The sequence below is a fragment of the Falco naumanni genome, chromosome 9 (assembly GCF_017639655.2).
Source record: "Falco naumanni isolate bFalNau1 chromosome 9, bFalNau1.pat, whole genome shotgun sequence".
Classification (NCBI taxonomy): Eukaryota; Metazoa; Chordata; class Aves; order Falconiformes; family Falconidae; genus Falco; species Falco naumanni.
In genome coordinates, this window is record NC_054062.1 from 7,965,501 (window position 1) to 7,978,587 (window position 13,087).

Consider the following 13,087-nt stretch of genomic DNA (forward strand, 5'->3'; position numbering starts at 1 on the left):
TCCACAAATTGAAATGAGATAGATTTATTTATTTATTTATTAAGAAAGCCAGAAGTGGGTCACAGAAAAGACTTTCTCACTTCTTCCTCTGGCCAGCCAAATCATGATGAGCCAGAGGATGGTGTAAAATAAAAATGAGCACCAGGGATGTCGACAGAGCGAGTGAGCACAATTTATACCAACTCCAGAAACCCTCTGGGGACTGGATCCTCCTCGCACACTCCCGAAAAATTGGGGACCATACAAACCATCCCAGAGCATTTATGCAGCTACAACCTCAATGCCACAGAGAACAACAGAAAATAATAATAATAAAAAAAAGGCAACAGAAGAGTGGGAAGCATAGACTTGCAGTTCTCCCCACACTGTCTGCCTTTTAACTCTCATCCTCGTTTGTGTCTGCCCAGATGGATGGAGAGGTCCTGGACAAGCCACCAGCTGGCCTCCAGCCTGCTCTTGTGCAACGCTCTTCGTGCTCAGAAATTGTTTGGCAGCAGAAACAATTCCTAGCAGAAACTGTAGTTAACGCAGTCGTCAGCGCAGCTCCCAGGACACTCACCCTACGGCCAGGTTTTCCTGCTGGACCGGGAGGACCTTGGATGCCTCGTGGACCCTGCAAGGCATCAAGGAGAGAGGAAGAAATGCCATCACCCAAAGGCACAGCAGACGGACCCGGTGCCTGCTGGCATCGCAGATCAGGTGCTGAACCTGATGTGAACCCCTGGAGCACAGCCCGTAGTTCAAAATACAGAGGGAGGGCTCAGGACTGAGCATTTCTGGCCAGGAACTGCAGACGTTTCTCCATGAGGAAGTTTTTGCCCTGCAAGCAGCACCACATGGTGCAGACAAATCACTTCCCCCACCATCAGAAAAATGGGAATTTTCCCTCAATGCAGGATTTACAACTTGGAAGAACCATTTCCTGAGCATTAGCAAACTGCCCACACTCCAACCTATCTGGTATTTACAGGGCTCCTCCGTGGATATCTTTGCAGGAAAGGGTTACCACCTGCAGAATTTTACACTATTGCCTTAAAATTATCACGAGTCCTGCATTTGGATACTCGAAGGGACACTTATACGCAAAACAGGCGTTCCCACACCTCCCTGCTTTCAGCTGGCTTTGGGTTACCGATTTTCTCCTTCACAGCAGCCTCTAAAGCAGGATCGCCTGCTTCACACCTACAACTCCCCCCAACCCCCCAGTCGCCCAGTTTGCCCATACACACCTGGGGTCCCATTTCTCCAGCTTCTCCCTTCAGTCCTCCGCTGCCTGGGGGTCCCTTTGGACAGAGAACATAATTTATTAACTTTTTTCCAAAACAGAGCCCGAGGGAAGATTCATACCACATTAAGGAAGAGCCATTCAGGTAGGGTAACCCAGAGCATCCATGGAGCTGGTGCCAGCTGGCTCTGCTCCATCCTTGCTGGCCCGTTCACTTACCATGGGGCCTGGCCGCCCCGTCAGACCCATCGGACCCGCTGGTCCTCTCAGCGCCAGCTGCAACAGAAAGAGAAACGTTGCTCAGTTGGTGCCTCTGCTCCATTCCTTCAACGGGACAAAGCCACCATCACACCACCAGCCACACGTTCTCCCCCACGCCCCGAGAACCACGAATCCATGGTGCAATGTCCATACCCTCAGTGAAATCACCTAAAAACATCCAACCTGCTGTGCACCAAGTCCTTTCTGCACCCACAAACGGGCAAAGCTCCTGGACAGTGCATAGCTCTGCTGAGAGGACATGTGGACCTACACCCCGTCTGCCGGTAGCATCCTCCCCCCATACACCCACCGCGCACAGGAAGTACAAAACCCCTGTACAGACACGTACAGACACCCCCTGGCCCAGACCCAGGGCAGATGGAGGGGCAAGGAGTTACCTGCATTTAAACCAGATGAGAATCTGCCTCTGCAGGTCAGATCCCCTTCTCCATCATCACGTAGAGACACAATAAAATGGACGCTTTTGGCAACAAGTCATTGAAGGCAAATGTAAAAACTTTGCCTGGACAAGCTATAGGCATTTGTTCACGCATATTTAAAACCCCAATTATTTGGATTTAGGATTATTTTTTTCTTTATGATCCAAGGAGTTTAATTTTGGAGGAATTTTTTCCTTTTTTTATTAGTTGCTATTTCATATACTACAAACAGAACAGCAATTCTATTTGCAACAGGGGGCTTTTAGCTCAATAATTAAGGAGTCAAGTAACCATACATCAAGTCAGTAATTTCCATGGTGGGTAATGGGACTGGTCCACACTTTAAAACATCACTCAGACAATTTGTTCCCTCGTGACAATTCAACACTTTAAAAAGAGTTGTAATTATCTGTGTACTCCAGTAATTAAAATCTACCCGTGATTGCACTTGGAATGGCATAAATATTGCACAAATGCTAGATTATGTGGCTTCTTTTTACAACACCCCATTAAAAGGGAGATACTCTGAAACACTGCCGGCTGGGACAATGTTCAGTGTCTAATGAAAGCCAAATTTTAAGGGAATAAATCAAGCTAATAATGCAATTAAGAACAACGATAACGAGAAAAACAAACCCCCCAAAAGGAAAGAAGCCGGACTCCCTTTTCCATTCCTGCCATACCCTGTAACTTCCCCACAAAAAAAAATAAATCCATGTATTTCCCTTCCTGCTTTGCTATCAGGGCTGTCAGCTGAAATTGTCTGACAATAGGTTGAAGTTAACCAAAAAAATGATTTTTTTTCCCTTTACAGAAATATTTGACTGGTCATCCACAGCCCAAAAGTCACCCACAATTTGGTTTTTTTTCAATTTTTCCTTAAATCTGAAAACAAACAAAAAAACCCCACCACCAAAAACCCCAAACAAACAAAAACAGAGGAAAGGGACTTTGAGTGAGGGGAGGGAGGTTCTTTGTGTTTTTCATAACATCACAATATTCAACAGGCAGAAAAAAAAGAACAAAACCAGCGAGTCTGAGAAAGCAGATGCTTCTCATGGAATGTTCATCTGGTCAAAATTCCCTATTTCCCAGCAAAATAAAATGCTGATGGAAAAAAATGGAGGCAGCCTTGAAATAAAGACTGACAAGGTAACACCAGAAAAATAATTGACCAATACTACTCTCAGAGCAAGGTTTATGGACAGGAAAAACGCGGTGGCTGGTGGCATCAGGGACATGCACTCTACCTGAACATGTAGAAAATCAAACTCCTTTGTAAAAGGGGAGTTGGATGGAAACCAGAATAGCCCCAGCTAAGCCAACCCCCCCCTTATAAACCTAAAAGGGGCACGTGCTACCCTGCTGGGTGGAGACCCCAACGGCCTTTATTTCATTCAAGGGTGAAATAAATGGCTTTTTAGCTTATTTCAGCAGACTGGCCCAAAAGGTCTGTGCTAAAGTGACTGCCAACAGCTCAGAATGACAGACAGGCTGTGCCCGAGCCACGCGTCCCAGGCACAGACAGACGGGGGCTTTGGACCGGAGGAGCACACCTAAGCTCCATCCCTGGATGGCTGCATTTGGCAGGGAGAGGAGCAATGCCCCCAAAGCTGTGTTCCTTTGCAAACTGCCTCCCCAAACTATCTTCTGTTTCCCCCTTTATGCAAGGGTGTGCTTACAACCAGAATTTGGTCCCTCCCAGGCAACATCGGGGCAAACACAGGAGGAGGGCACTTCTGGGGTTGCCACGTGTTTCCTTTTGCTGAAATTGTGCCTCTTGCATCTCTGCTTTTAACATGCCGATGATCAAATGTAACTTCACACAAGTTCTCATGGAAGAAAAAACCTCAAAGCTATACTGGCTAGAAATTAAGTTTGATTTTAAACAGATGAGTATGAAGCCTTTTACACTAAGATACTCATCTAGGTAGGGAACAGGAGTTGTACGGGGAACATGCATGGTTGATCTTGTTTCACCAGTGAGCTACATAACAAATGCCACCAAGAATTATTTGATCATCAATCAGTAAGGTCATCCAAGGGGAAAACATTCACAGGGATAGTCACCATGGATTTTCAAATAAATATGTTGAAGAAAACGGCAGCCTGCCTGTTGAGATTTGCGGAGTTGGGAACCTTTTAAATCTATGACATACATTTAATTATTACAAATTCACTGGAAAAGGGAAAAAAAAAAATCCTTACAGCACCTTACAGCACATAGCACAAAGGTTCATATAGACTCAAAACTGTCAGCATAAACAGCAAACACTACTGAGGGCAACAGGTGTGTGCCTACTGGTGCCAGCAGAAGGCCTGGTCCAAGGTCCGTAGGCAATTTAAAACCATGTCTCTAGGGCTTATTGCTGGCCATTGGTAAAAGGCCAAGTCATCCAGATGCCCTCACACCTCAAACCACACAACCAATTCCATCACAGATGAGAGGCGTTAGCATTGCCAGCACCATGGATGGTGCAAGTATGAAGACATCTCCAACACATTTATCCTGATTCTCCTCCGCTTCCTCAGGCAACTGCTGCAAGAGACATCCCCACCACCCTTCACTTACCCTGGCCTGCTGCAGGATGGCTTGGGCTTGGGCCTCCTGGGCTGAAACGAGAGGTCCCTTAGAGCCAGCATCTCCTCCTCCACTAAAGCGGAACTGATGGGAACAAGATGGAGAAAGCAGGTCACAGGGTTGCTGTCCCTGCACCCTCACTCTGGCCTGACTCCTAAACAATTCTGTTCAGCATGACTGACCCAACCCCATCCCTGTCCTTCCAGACCATCCCATTAACCAGCTCGATCTCAGGTCACCCAGCTCACAGGCACAAACCGACTGTTCCCCGTCTCCGTCCCCACACAGCAGATTCTGCCAGCTCAAAGAAATGCACAACAAGAGGGATTGTAGGCTCTGAACTGTGAGGACCTCACACACCACTGTTCAAAACTAAGTTCTCACAAGGCTGATGTTCCCATGCGGATGCTGTTGGCCTGGAGACCCCTGGAGATGGGGTTGCATCAGGTTACTTGGCTGTAGCTGCCCGTATGCCCTGGGACAAAGGCTGTATTTCTCAAGCGTGGCAGGATGCTTCAAAGAACAGAGTTTGGCCGATTGTTCAAGCCAGGATCCTTCAGCACACAAAGGATTTAAAAAACCCCCAAGCATTAATGCTTTATTTTCCCAGACTTGAAAGGAGTTTAATGTTTTCTTCTGCCTCTTCTACCCCCCCAGCTACAAGCCCACTTCCCAGGACACACCCCCTCCTCCTGCCTTTAATTGCATGTGTGTTTGGGGTTTTGCAAGGAGGACTCTCCAGGCTACAGAACCTACTTGGACGGCTCTTTCACCTCCATTTCACCTCTGCATTCCACTTGGTTGGCGCTAGGTATATGACCACATGAACTTGGCAAGCAGATTCAAAGAGATGCAATTTATAGGCCTACGGTTGATTACTGTAGGGGCCAACAAATGTATTGTAATGGCCAGCTAAGCTCCATGTTGAGCGCTTGGCCCAGGCTGTCCTAGGCACCCTGCCAGAAACCTACACAAGTATCACCCTACCATTTGGAGCTCATACAAGAGTTTTGCGGTTTTTCACTAAAGACGCTTTCCCTTTGGTACCTAACCACTTATTTTCAGCAGCTGGTTTCCATAGGGTTTCCTCACATCAAAGCAGACACAAAAAATAACCATTCCTTTAGCATCCCAGGACCAAGAAGGCTGACTTGGTACTTGCTAGCTTCATGTAGGAGGGGAAAAAAAAAAAAAAAAAAAGCAAAATAACCACTGGTCATTAAAAGAGAGCGGTTCATTCAGGTGCTTACAATTTTGGCATCTGCTTTGAAGAGCTGCTAGAAGGAGGGGTCTGCCTGGAAACTGGGCCCTTAGAGGTGTATTCCATTGCTTCTTCATGACTTTCACTCTCCAACACCATGCCCAGTCAGAAACACTTAAGCTCATTCTTCATTTATGGAAATTTAAACCTGCCTGCCATGTGCTTTTGACCAGTGAAGAAGTTACAGCACTTTGCAAAGAGCAAATTTAAACAGGAAACTACCTGGACTCATCTTTTATGCCAAGGAAAATGTGTCCTTGGTATAAGAGATGGGAGATTTCTGCAAGAACAGTCATTAAGAAGCAGCAAAGCTGAGAGGCCCAATTCATTTAAATGTTTTTTTAGTTACATTTGTACTTACAGGCAACATAAGCATTGTCCCTGGTGGTCCTGGTAAACCATCTGCTCCTGGAAGACCTGGGCGACCAGGTGGTCCCTACAAGAAGAATAAATAGAAATAAACTCCTGTAGTGTCATTTTAGTCGCAACCATACTTGAGCAGTTGTGGCTGTAAAGGCACGTATCACAATACAAAATGTCCCCTATCTTGACTGACTGGCATCGAGCACAGAGGCATCCCAACGCTATGGCAAATTTTGTAGAAACACATCTGTAAGCACGTATGATTTTTCTTAAGTAATTCCCTCTTCTTACATCCTGGCCCCCGTATTTCCAGGGTCTGCCATATGCAGTTTTCGAGCAAGCAATAAAAGTCTTTGCAATGTTCCAAGTTAATGGAATCAATGCTTAGTTGGGTCTGTTAAAACCTATTAAAAAAGTATATGAAACTTCATAATTCAAGTCAGTGAGATAGAAATGTGGAAAGATAAATACATTTCTGTGTATGCTCAGTCGTCTGGGTCATTCCATTTTTCTCCCTTCTGTCTTTTTCTTTTCCCAGTCCTATGAGGCTACTTCCATCTACAATGGAGTGATGCTGTCAGCGGCTGTAAATCAGCAAAACTCTCAGGATCTCAATGGAGCCGTGCTGATTAACATCCGTTGTGTATCTTTAACTTGTACTAAAGAAACAAGCATGCAGTAAAAGATCTATTGATGAAGCTATAAATAATCAAATATGGCCAATTTTCCTAAGACAGCCCATAGATTATTTGTATTCCCAACTGCGTACTTGGCAAAAAGTTTAAGTTAACACAAATGTGCACATCCATCCAGCAATCCTACATGCAAATGAGGATGACATCCAACTACTCGATGCGCATCCCTAATTGCAATTTTCACATCAGCTCGAGAAGCTGAAGGCTTCACCACTCAAGTCCCAGTGATGCCAAGAGGAGCCCTGGTGCTCATTTCGTGGCAAGGCAGGCAGGACTGCCCGTCCAACAGCTCCAGCTTGAGGACTTGGAAAGTCCCCTATTTACTAAATGCCAATAAATCCAGCTGCGGAGAACCAAAGTGCTTCGAAGGGCAAGCAACAAGTATCTATGTTAGTTCTCACTCTCTTCAACCTGCCTGAAGCCCTCCAGCCTGTGCCAACGCCAAACAAAAGTAAAAATAAAACCCTGCCACAAATCACAGACATACGTGGACACGCTACAGAGACACAGAGGAGCCAGATGCTGCCCTAGGAAGTCGCACACTGATCCCACAAGGCAAAGGGAGGTAGATAAAGGTGGGAAAGGAGGAGGGAAGGAGAAATAGCCAACAAAGTCGCTAAAAAAATGGAGCATTTAAAAACAACAAACTACCAAACCAAGACATTTGATGTGTTATCCTTGCCTCACTGTCTTCCAGCAAGATTTTGGCGCATGACTTGGCACCTCTCACAACTCTTTGCTCCCTCTTCATCCGTTCCCCTCTATGCCACACTCCATTTAACATTTGTCTCCCTCTTAAACAGGAACCCAAAACATGGAAGCCAAAGTTTCAAGCGCTAAATTAGAGCCCAGCACCAGGGTGGGGGTGAAGAGCTGCCGGGGCTCCACCCAGCCACAGGCAGAGCATCGCTCCGCTGGCCTGTGGCCGGACCCGCTCCGCAATTACAGGGCAGAGCAGCGCTGCGGCCGCCGAGCCCAGGTCTGCACCGCAACCGGCCCGGAATAACAACGCTGCTCCCAGCGCTGCAGCAGACAGCACTGCAGCCAGTGATTTATCAGCAAAAAGAGAAAAAAAATCAACAACCCAGCAGCTCCCTCAGCACTGAAGGGAGACTGCATAACACGCCAGCCCATCCATTTTTCAAGACAAGCTCATGATGTTAACATTCACGCTGTTTACTTAGTCTGGCCAACACTGGAGTCCCTGACTCCGCCGATGAGGTGCAGAGGGCAGTCCCATCTGTTGGAGCAGAAGCACAATAAATAATTTAGGCCAGACTCATTTTATATAATAAACGTTCCTCCATCTCCCTCTTCTTTAACTCTGGTCCTGCACATGACAGATCAGGAATGAGCCTGTTTAGCTCTCTGTGTGTACTCTGCCTGACAAGCCTTGATGCAATCTTTTTATCCATAAGCGCCTCTTTTTGTTTCAGGTTGGGTGTGTGAGGTCTTTGCCTTGTGGGGTGCAGCAGCAGGGGGCAATGGTATGGAGGCAAATCAAACCCATAAAGCACTTTGTAAATTTAAATTCATGAATGCCTTTAAGAAATGCAGCACGCCAGAGTCTCAGTTGGTGTAAATCTGTGCACTCTCATTATGTAAATAGAGATCTGCTGATATATAGCAGCCAGAGATGGGGACTTCAGCTTTTATTTGGTGCAGTGCACTAAAATGCCATGCTGAGTGCAAACACTAGTGCAATAATTCAAGGGAATGTTTAAACTGAAACCTCGGGGTGTTAGTGCTCAGGCTCCTTGAGCAGCAGACAACAACAGACAGAGCAATGCCCAGCAGCCCACAGTATTAAGCCTCAAAATTTGTTTTAAGTGTCTCTCTCTAGGATTATTTTTCTGATTTTTTCAGCCCTGGTCAGAAAATTAGGCAACTGAAGATCTTTCTCACAGTATTTAGTGTCTTCCAGGTAAGGCATTGCTTAACATCTGATGGAAAAAAAAGGGCGTCCCTGAAGATGTCAAGCCTTTCAGAACCCCAGTAAGGATTTTAGGGATCCTCTTAGACTTTCGAGATGCAAAACTGTTCTCAGGGGGAATAAGTCCTTTGGGATGCAATGATTGAATGGTCTTGGAAGACACAGCTAGTGCTTTGCGACCAGCCTTACCCCAGAGGCGTGCTGATCAAGCCCAGAGCACCCAGACACCCCAGATTTCCAAACACACAGCAGGGTCAGCGACAGAGCTGCAGTTTGCTCTAACGCTGCGCCTCATCTCGTTCAAAAGTGCATGTTTTCCCACTTCCTCCATTCCAGTCTGGAATATCCATGAAATAGCTGCCTGGTCTCCTAAGTGCCATATTTCCTTTTGCCCACAGCTCAAAGAAACCTGCCTAGAGTCATCCTAAACCACCTCCCCCTAGATGAGTCCTCTGAAACCTCCCACTAACAGGCTGCTCTGCAGCTCTGCTGGTGACACAAGCTCTTCTTCGCGTCGTAAAGTAACTGGGATAAATGAACAAACTGACATGATGAATAAACCAGAGCTAAACGAGTGTTGGCCAATATTAACATAACTGAATATTGTTGGTGTATTAATTCAGTGCACCTGCCTGATTGCAAATAGAAAGTCTTTCTATCAGAGGCGGGCATAGGAAATGTTCCTCACCGTGCACATATAAGTGTCATGTAAATTCATGAGCTATATGCAGGGTTAATAATAAACAAATTAAAAGAGGAGCTGCTCTAATTGAAAAGGAGTATTTTAATACAGTTGCCGTTCCTGGCTCTGCAAGTTCATTGCTTCTCTATGCATAATATGTTGTATTACACTCTGTTCTGGACGCTCAGAAAAGCAGGATGTGCCGTCTGTGCTAGAATGCAAATTACGCCTTTCATTGCAGGGTGTGGAACAACATTATCGGGGACAGTGTGTCTGCTGCTGATTGGCTTTGCACAGCCATTCAAGGGGAGCCTGGCCAGCAAACGTCTGCATCTGCCTGGACAAGTGGCAAAGATACAGACTGCCTCATCACCGGGGTCAGCATCCATCCTGCCAGGCAACTGAACTCTTTGGAGCAGAAGCAGCACGTCACGGGGAGAAGAGCAAGCTGGACAACACGTAGCACCCATGCAGGATGAAGATGCGCCAAGAGCCCCATGAAGCCACATGGCTCTTTTGACTAATCTTAGACCACTGCAAGATGCAAACCGCTGCTGAGACTGTTGCCTAGCTCGCCCATCCTCTATGAAGGCCAACACCCAAGGATGCAGAGCCCTCGCGTGGTCCTTCTGCTGGTGTAGTGTAAGAGGAAGCAGGACCTCAGTGCCTCAAGGGTTAAGCCAACCTCTGAGCGGTGGCTCTGGCTCCCGGCCATGGGCTGAGCCTGCAGCTGTGTATTGACTTTCTGAGCTTGCAGGCACCCGATCGATGGAGCACAGTCAGGGTTTCTCGTTCTCAATCATGTCACAACCGCAAGAAACGTTATTACTGTGCCATCAAAAAACAATAAATACAGCAGGAGTGTAAATGAGGTGGGGCAATGCTCTGGGGAGGGGTGTGTGTGTGAGGGGGCGGGGGGGGGAAGTGCAGCAGCCAGCGGACTCTAGCCAAGTCCCCAGGGACCAAGGCGGCAAAAAAAAGAGCCTTAATTAAAAATAATACAGGACCCAGGTTAGGGTCATTGCCACAGGAATGCCCCCGACACCCGAGTAATCTCCTCAAGTACACCTTAAAACTGCAGCACTTCCCAGTGCAGGCCAGCAATGATTTTATTTCTTTCAGTGTTTGTATTTTCCAACGTGCACATCATGGGGCTCGGAGGTGAGTAATGTAGCTTTGGAGCCAGCTGGTTGCTTGGTCCTCCAGCGGGCAGGGAAGCTAGGAATCCCACCCCTCCTGCCTGTGTCCCCCAGGAAGACAGCCAGGTCCCAGGGGATCCCAGACCCATCCCGATGGGATGGTAATTTGGAAGAGCACCAAATCCCAGAGGGGCATTTTCCCATCTCTTGCTTACTGCTGACAAGCAGGTGGGATGGAGAACCACCAGGATGGGTGGGAAAGGAGCAACGGCAAGAGCAGCACTAGGGAAGTACAACAGCTCAAGGGTACATCGGCCAGAAAAGGGAACACAGCTGGATTTTAAAAGCTGAGGGGAGAAGGGAAGGGTAAATACCAACTTAAACACCTCTGCAAGGTAAGGCACAGCGGCTCAGCCTCAACTTAACCATACAGAGAGCCAGGCCGGGAAGGACTTTGGGAAAAATATTCAGTCTTTCTGTCTAATTGGTGTTTTCATGGTTTGATACATCCCTTCCTGTGTTCTGGTGGATAACCATGCTTGGTGGCTTCCAGGGGTGCCTCAGCTGGTGTTGCCATGCCCGCAGCCAGGCTGGCAGTAAGAAGAAATGAAAACCAGAGGGTTTGATGCACACCTGATGGTGACCACAGAGACAGCCACGGCAAACCCCTGGCATCACTCCGGCATTTAAAAAGAGGCTAAGGTGAGATCCTAAGTAGTGCAGAGATCTTGTTCTGATCCTCTGCAATGGAGTGAATACTCCTTCCTATTCTTTCTGGGTCTTAGATTGCTTAATTAAGACTAAAAAAAAAGGGGTTTTGAAAATAAAAGATAAGCAAGGTCACAACACAAATCCTTAACAGCAGTTACAGCAATTAGCGGTGCTAAGACACACAGCAGAACAGCACAACCTCTTTATCTATCCCCATTCGAACCTGATCATTGGCTTTTTCCCCCTTGTCTGGGCAGAATTCAACCAAAATCTGCCAGAAGAATTGGAAGCCCTACAAACACAGAGAGCCTGGGTCACCCCAGCTTATCCAGCAAAGAGGATGCGGTTCTCCATCTGGAAACAACTGGATCAGCGGAGGATGCTGTGGTGCACAAGAGCCTGCCACGGGTAGCAGGCTGCCTTCTCTGCCAGAAGAACAGAGGTGCTCACGACCTCAGCGATCAGATTAGGGAAGCGTTTGCTGATAAGCGCTCCCTTCCTTAGAAAGATGTTTTGCATTCGCGGGTGACAGCACTGAGAGCAGCAGGATTCTGCGTGTTCAGGGGTATCTCCTGTCATCTGTGTCACCGCTGCTCTCCTCCCTCCTGTGCTTTCCAGAGAAATCCTAGAAAAACAGACCTCCAACCACACCTGCCTTCGGAAACCCACCTGTAGGCACAATTTTTGCCCTTTTTGCTAATGAGACTGCTGGGATGCCTCAGGCCAAAATGAGCCATAGGTAGAGGCTGGCACTGGGGCTGCTGGGAGTCCCATTCCCCAGGTGAAACAGCAGTACGCTAGAAGCTATTCTGAAGGCGTATCTGACGGCACTCAGCATCAGGATGTGCCAAGGCACTGAAGCAGTGTCAAGCTCCAAGCTGCGTTTGTTTTACTCATGCAAACCCACTGAAATCAATGAATTTACTCAGGCGAGACTGCTGCTGGTACACACACAGCCCTGTGCCGCTGCTGCACCAGCCCGTAGCCCTTCACGCTGGTCCACCGGGCTGCATCGCGGCAGGAACAGCTCTTCCCTGCCAACACTGCCCCAGTTTTGGTGCTCCATCACCCAAACCAGTATCGCTCAAGGGTGCTGTGTGCACTCCTCTAGTTTCAGACCCAAACTGAGCTGCTCTGGCAGCCAGGGCTGATCCCACCTCAGCCTCTGTGCAAAGCCAGAGCCCATCTGTGCTGCAGGGAATTTCCCCCTAGGTATCAGGCCAAAATTCCCACTGGACGCAGGGTGCAGCCTGGTCCCCATCCACCCAGGCAGCTTGGCATGAGTACCTGCTTACCTGGCTGCCTCTGCCAGGGAGGGGGAAGAAGCTTGAATGGTGGGTGGACAAAGGCAAATGAGGAGCGTGTTGGTATGAGGGTCATTTCAAAGGCTCAGCTTGGGGAGTGAGGAGAGTAGGTTTTAATTTTTGGCGTTGCCAAGTACACAGATTGCCACTCGAATGGTGCTTGTGCACCACTTACTGACCCGAGGCTCAAGTCCAGCAGCTCCCAAAACACAGGTCGTTTCTGATCCCAGCTGAGGACTCCACAGTAACAAATAAATATGCAGCTCTGACTGAACTGTGGTGGTAAACTATGGAATTTGGGGTCACAGTCCACACAAGTGCTTGGGAGCAGCTGCCTCTGATGAGACACCCTAAAGCTGGAGGCTTCTGCTGGCAGCAGTTCACAAAGCAGCGGCTGCCAGGGACAAAACTGATTTAAAGTACCATCAAAACCAAACACAAAACCTAAGTTACTGCACTGCTAAAGCACATGAATCAGTCTCTAGTGCTCAC

At 47.7% G+C, this 13,087-nt stretch overlaps 1 protein-coding gene across 2 annotated transcripts in view; it reads right to left on the minus strand.

The window, feature by feature from the left end:
• COL5A1 (collagen type V alpha 1 chain) overlaps nt 1-13,087 on the minus strand; it is a 159,134-nt gene that overhangs the window by 62,275 nt on the left and 83,772 nt on the right. For both annotated transcript variants that reach the window (XM_040606337.1, XM_040606336.1), the window contains exons 12-16: nt 6,130-6,204; nt 4,499-4,591; nt 1,445-1,501; nt 1,230-1,283; nt 560-613 (exon numbers count right to left, since the gene is read on the minus strand). In XM_040606337.1, the coding sequence (XP_040462271.1) occupies nt 560-613; nt 1,230-1,283; nt 1,445-1,501; nt 4,499-4,591; nt 6,130-6,204 (333 nt within the window). The remainder of the gene's footprint in view (nt 1-559; nt 614-1,229; nt 1,284-1,444; nt 1,502-4,498; nt 4,592-6,129; nt 6,205-13,087) is intronic.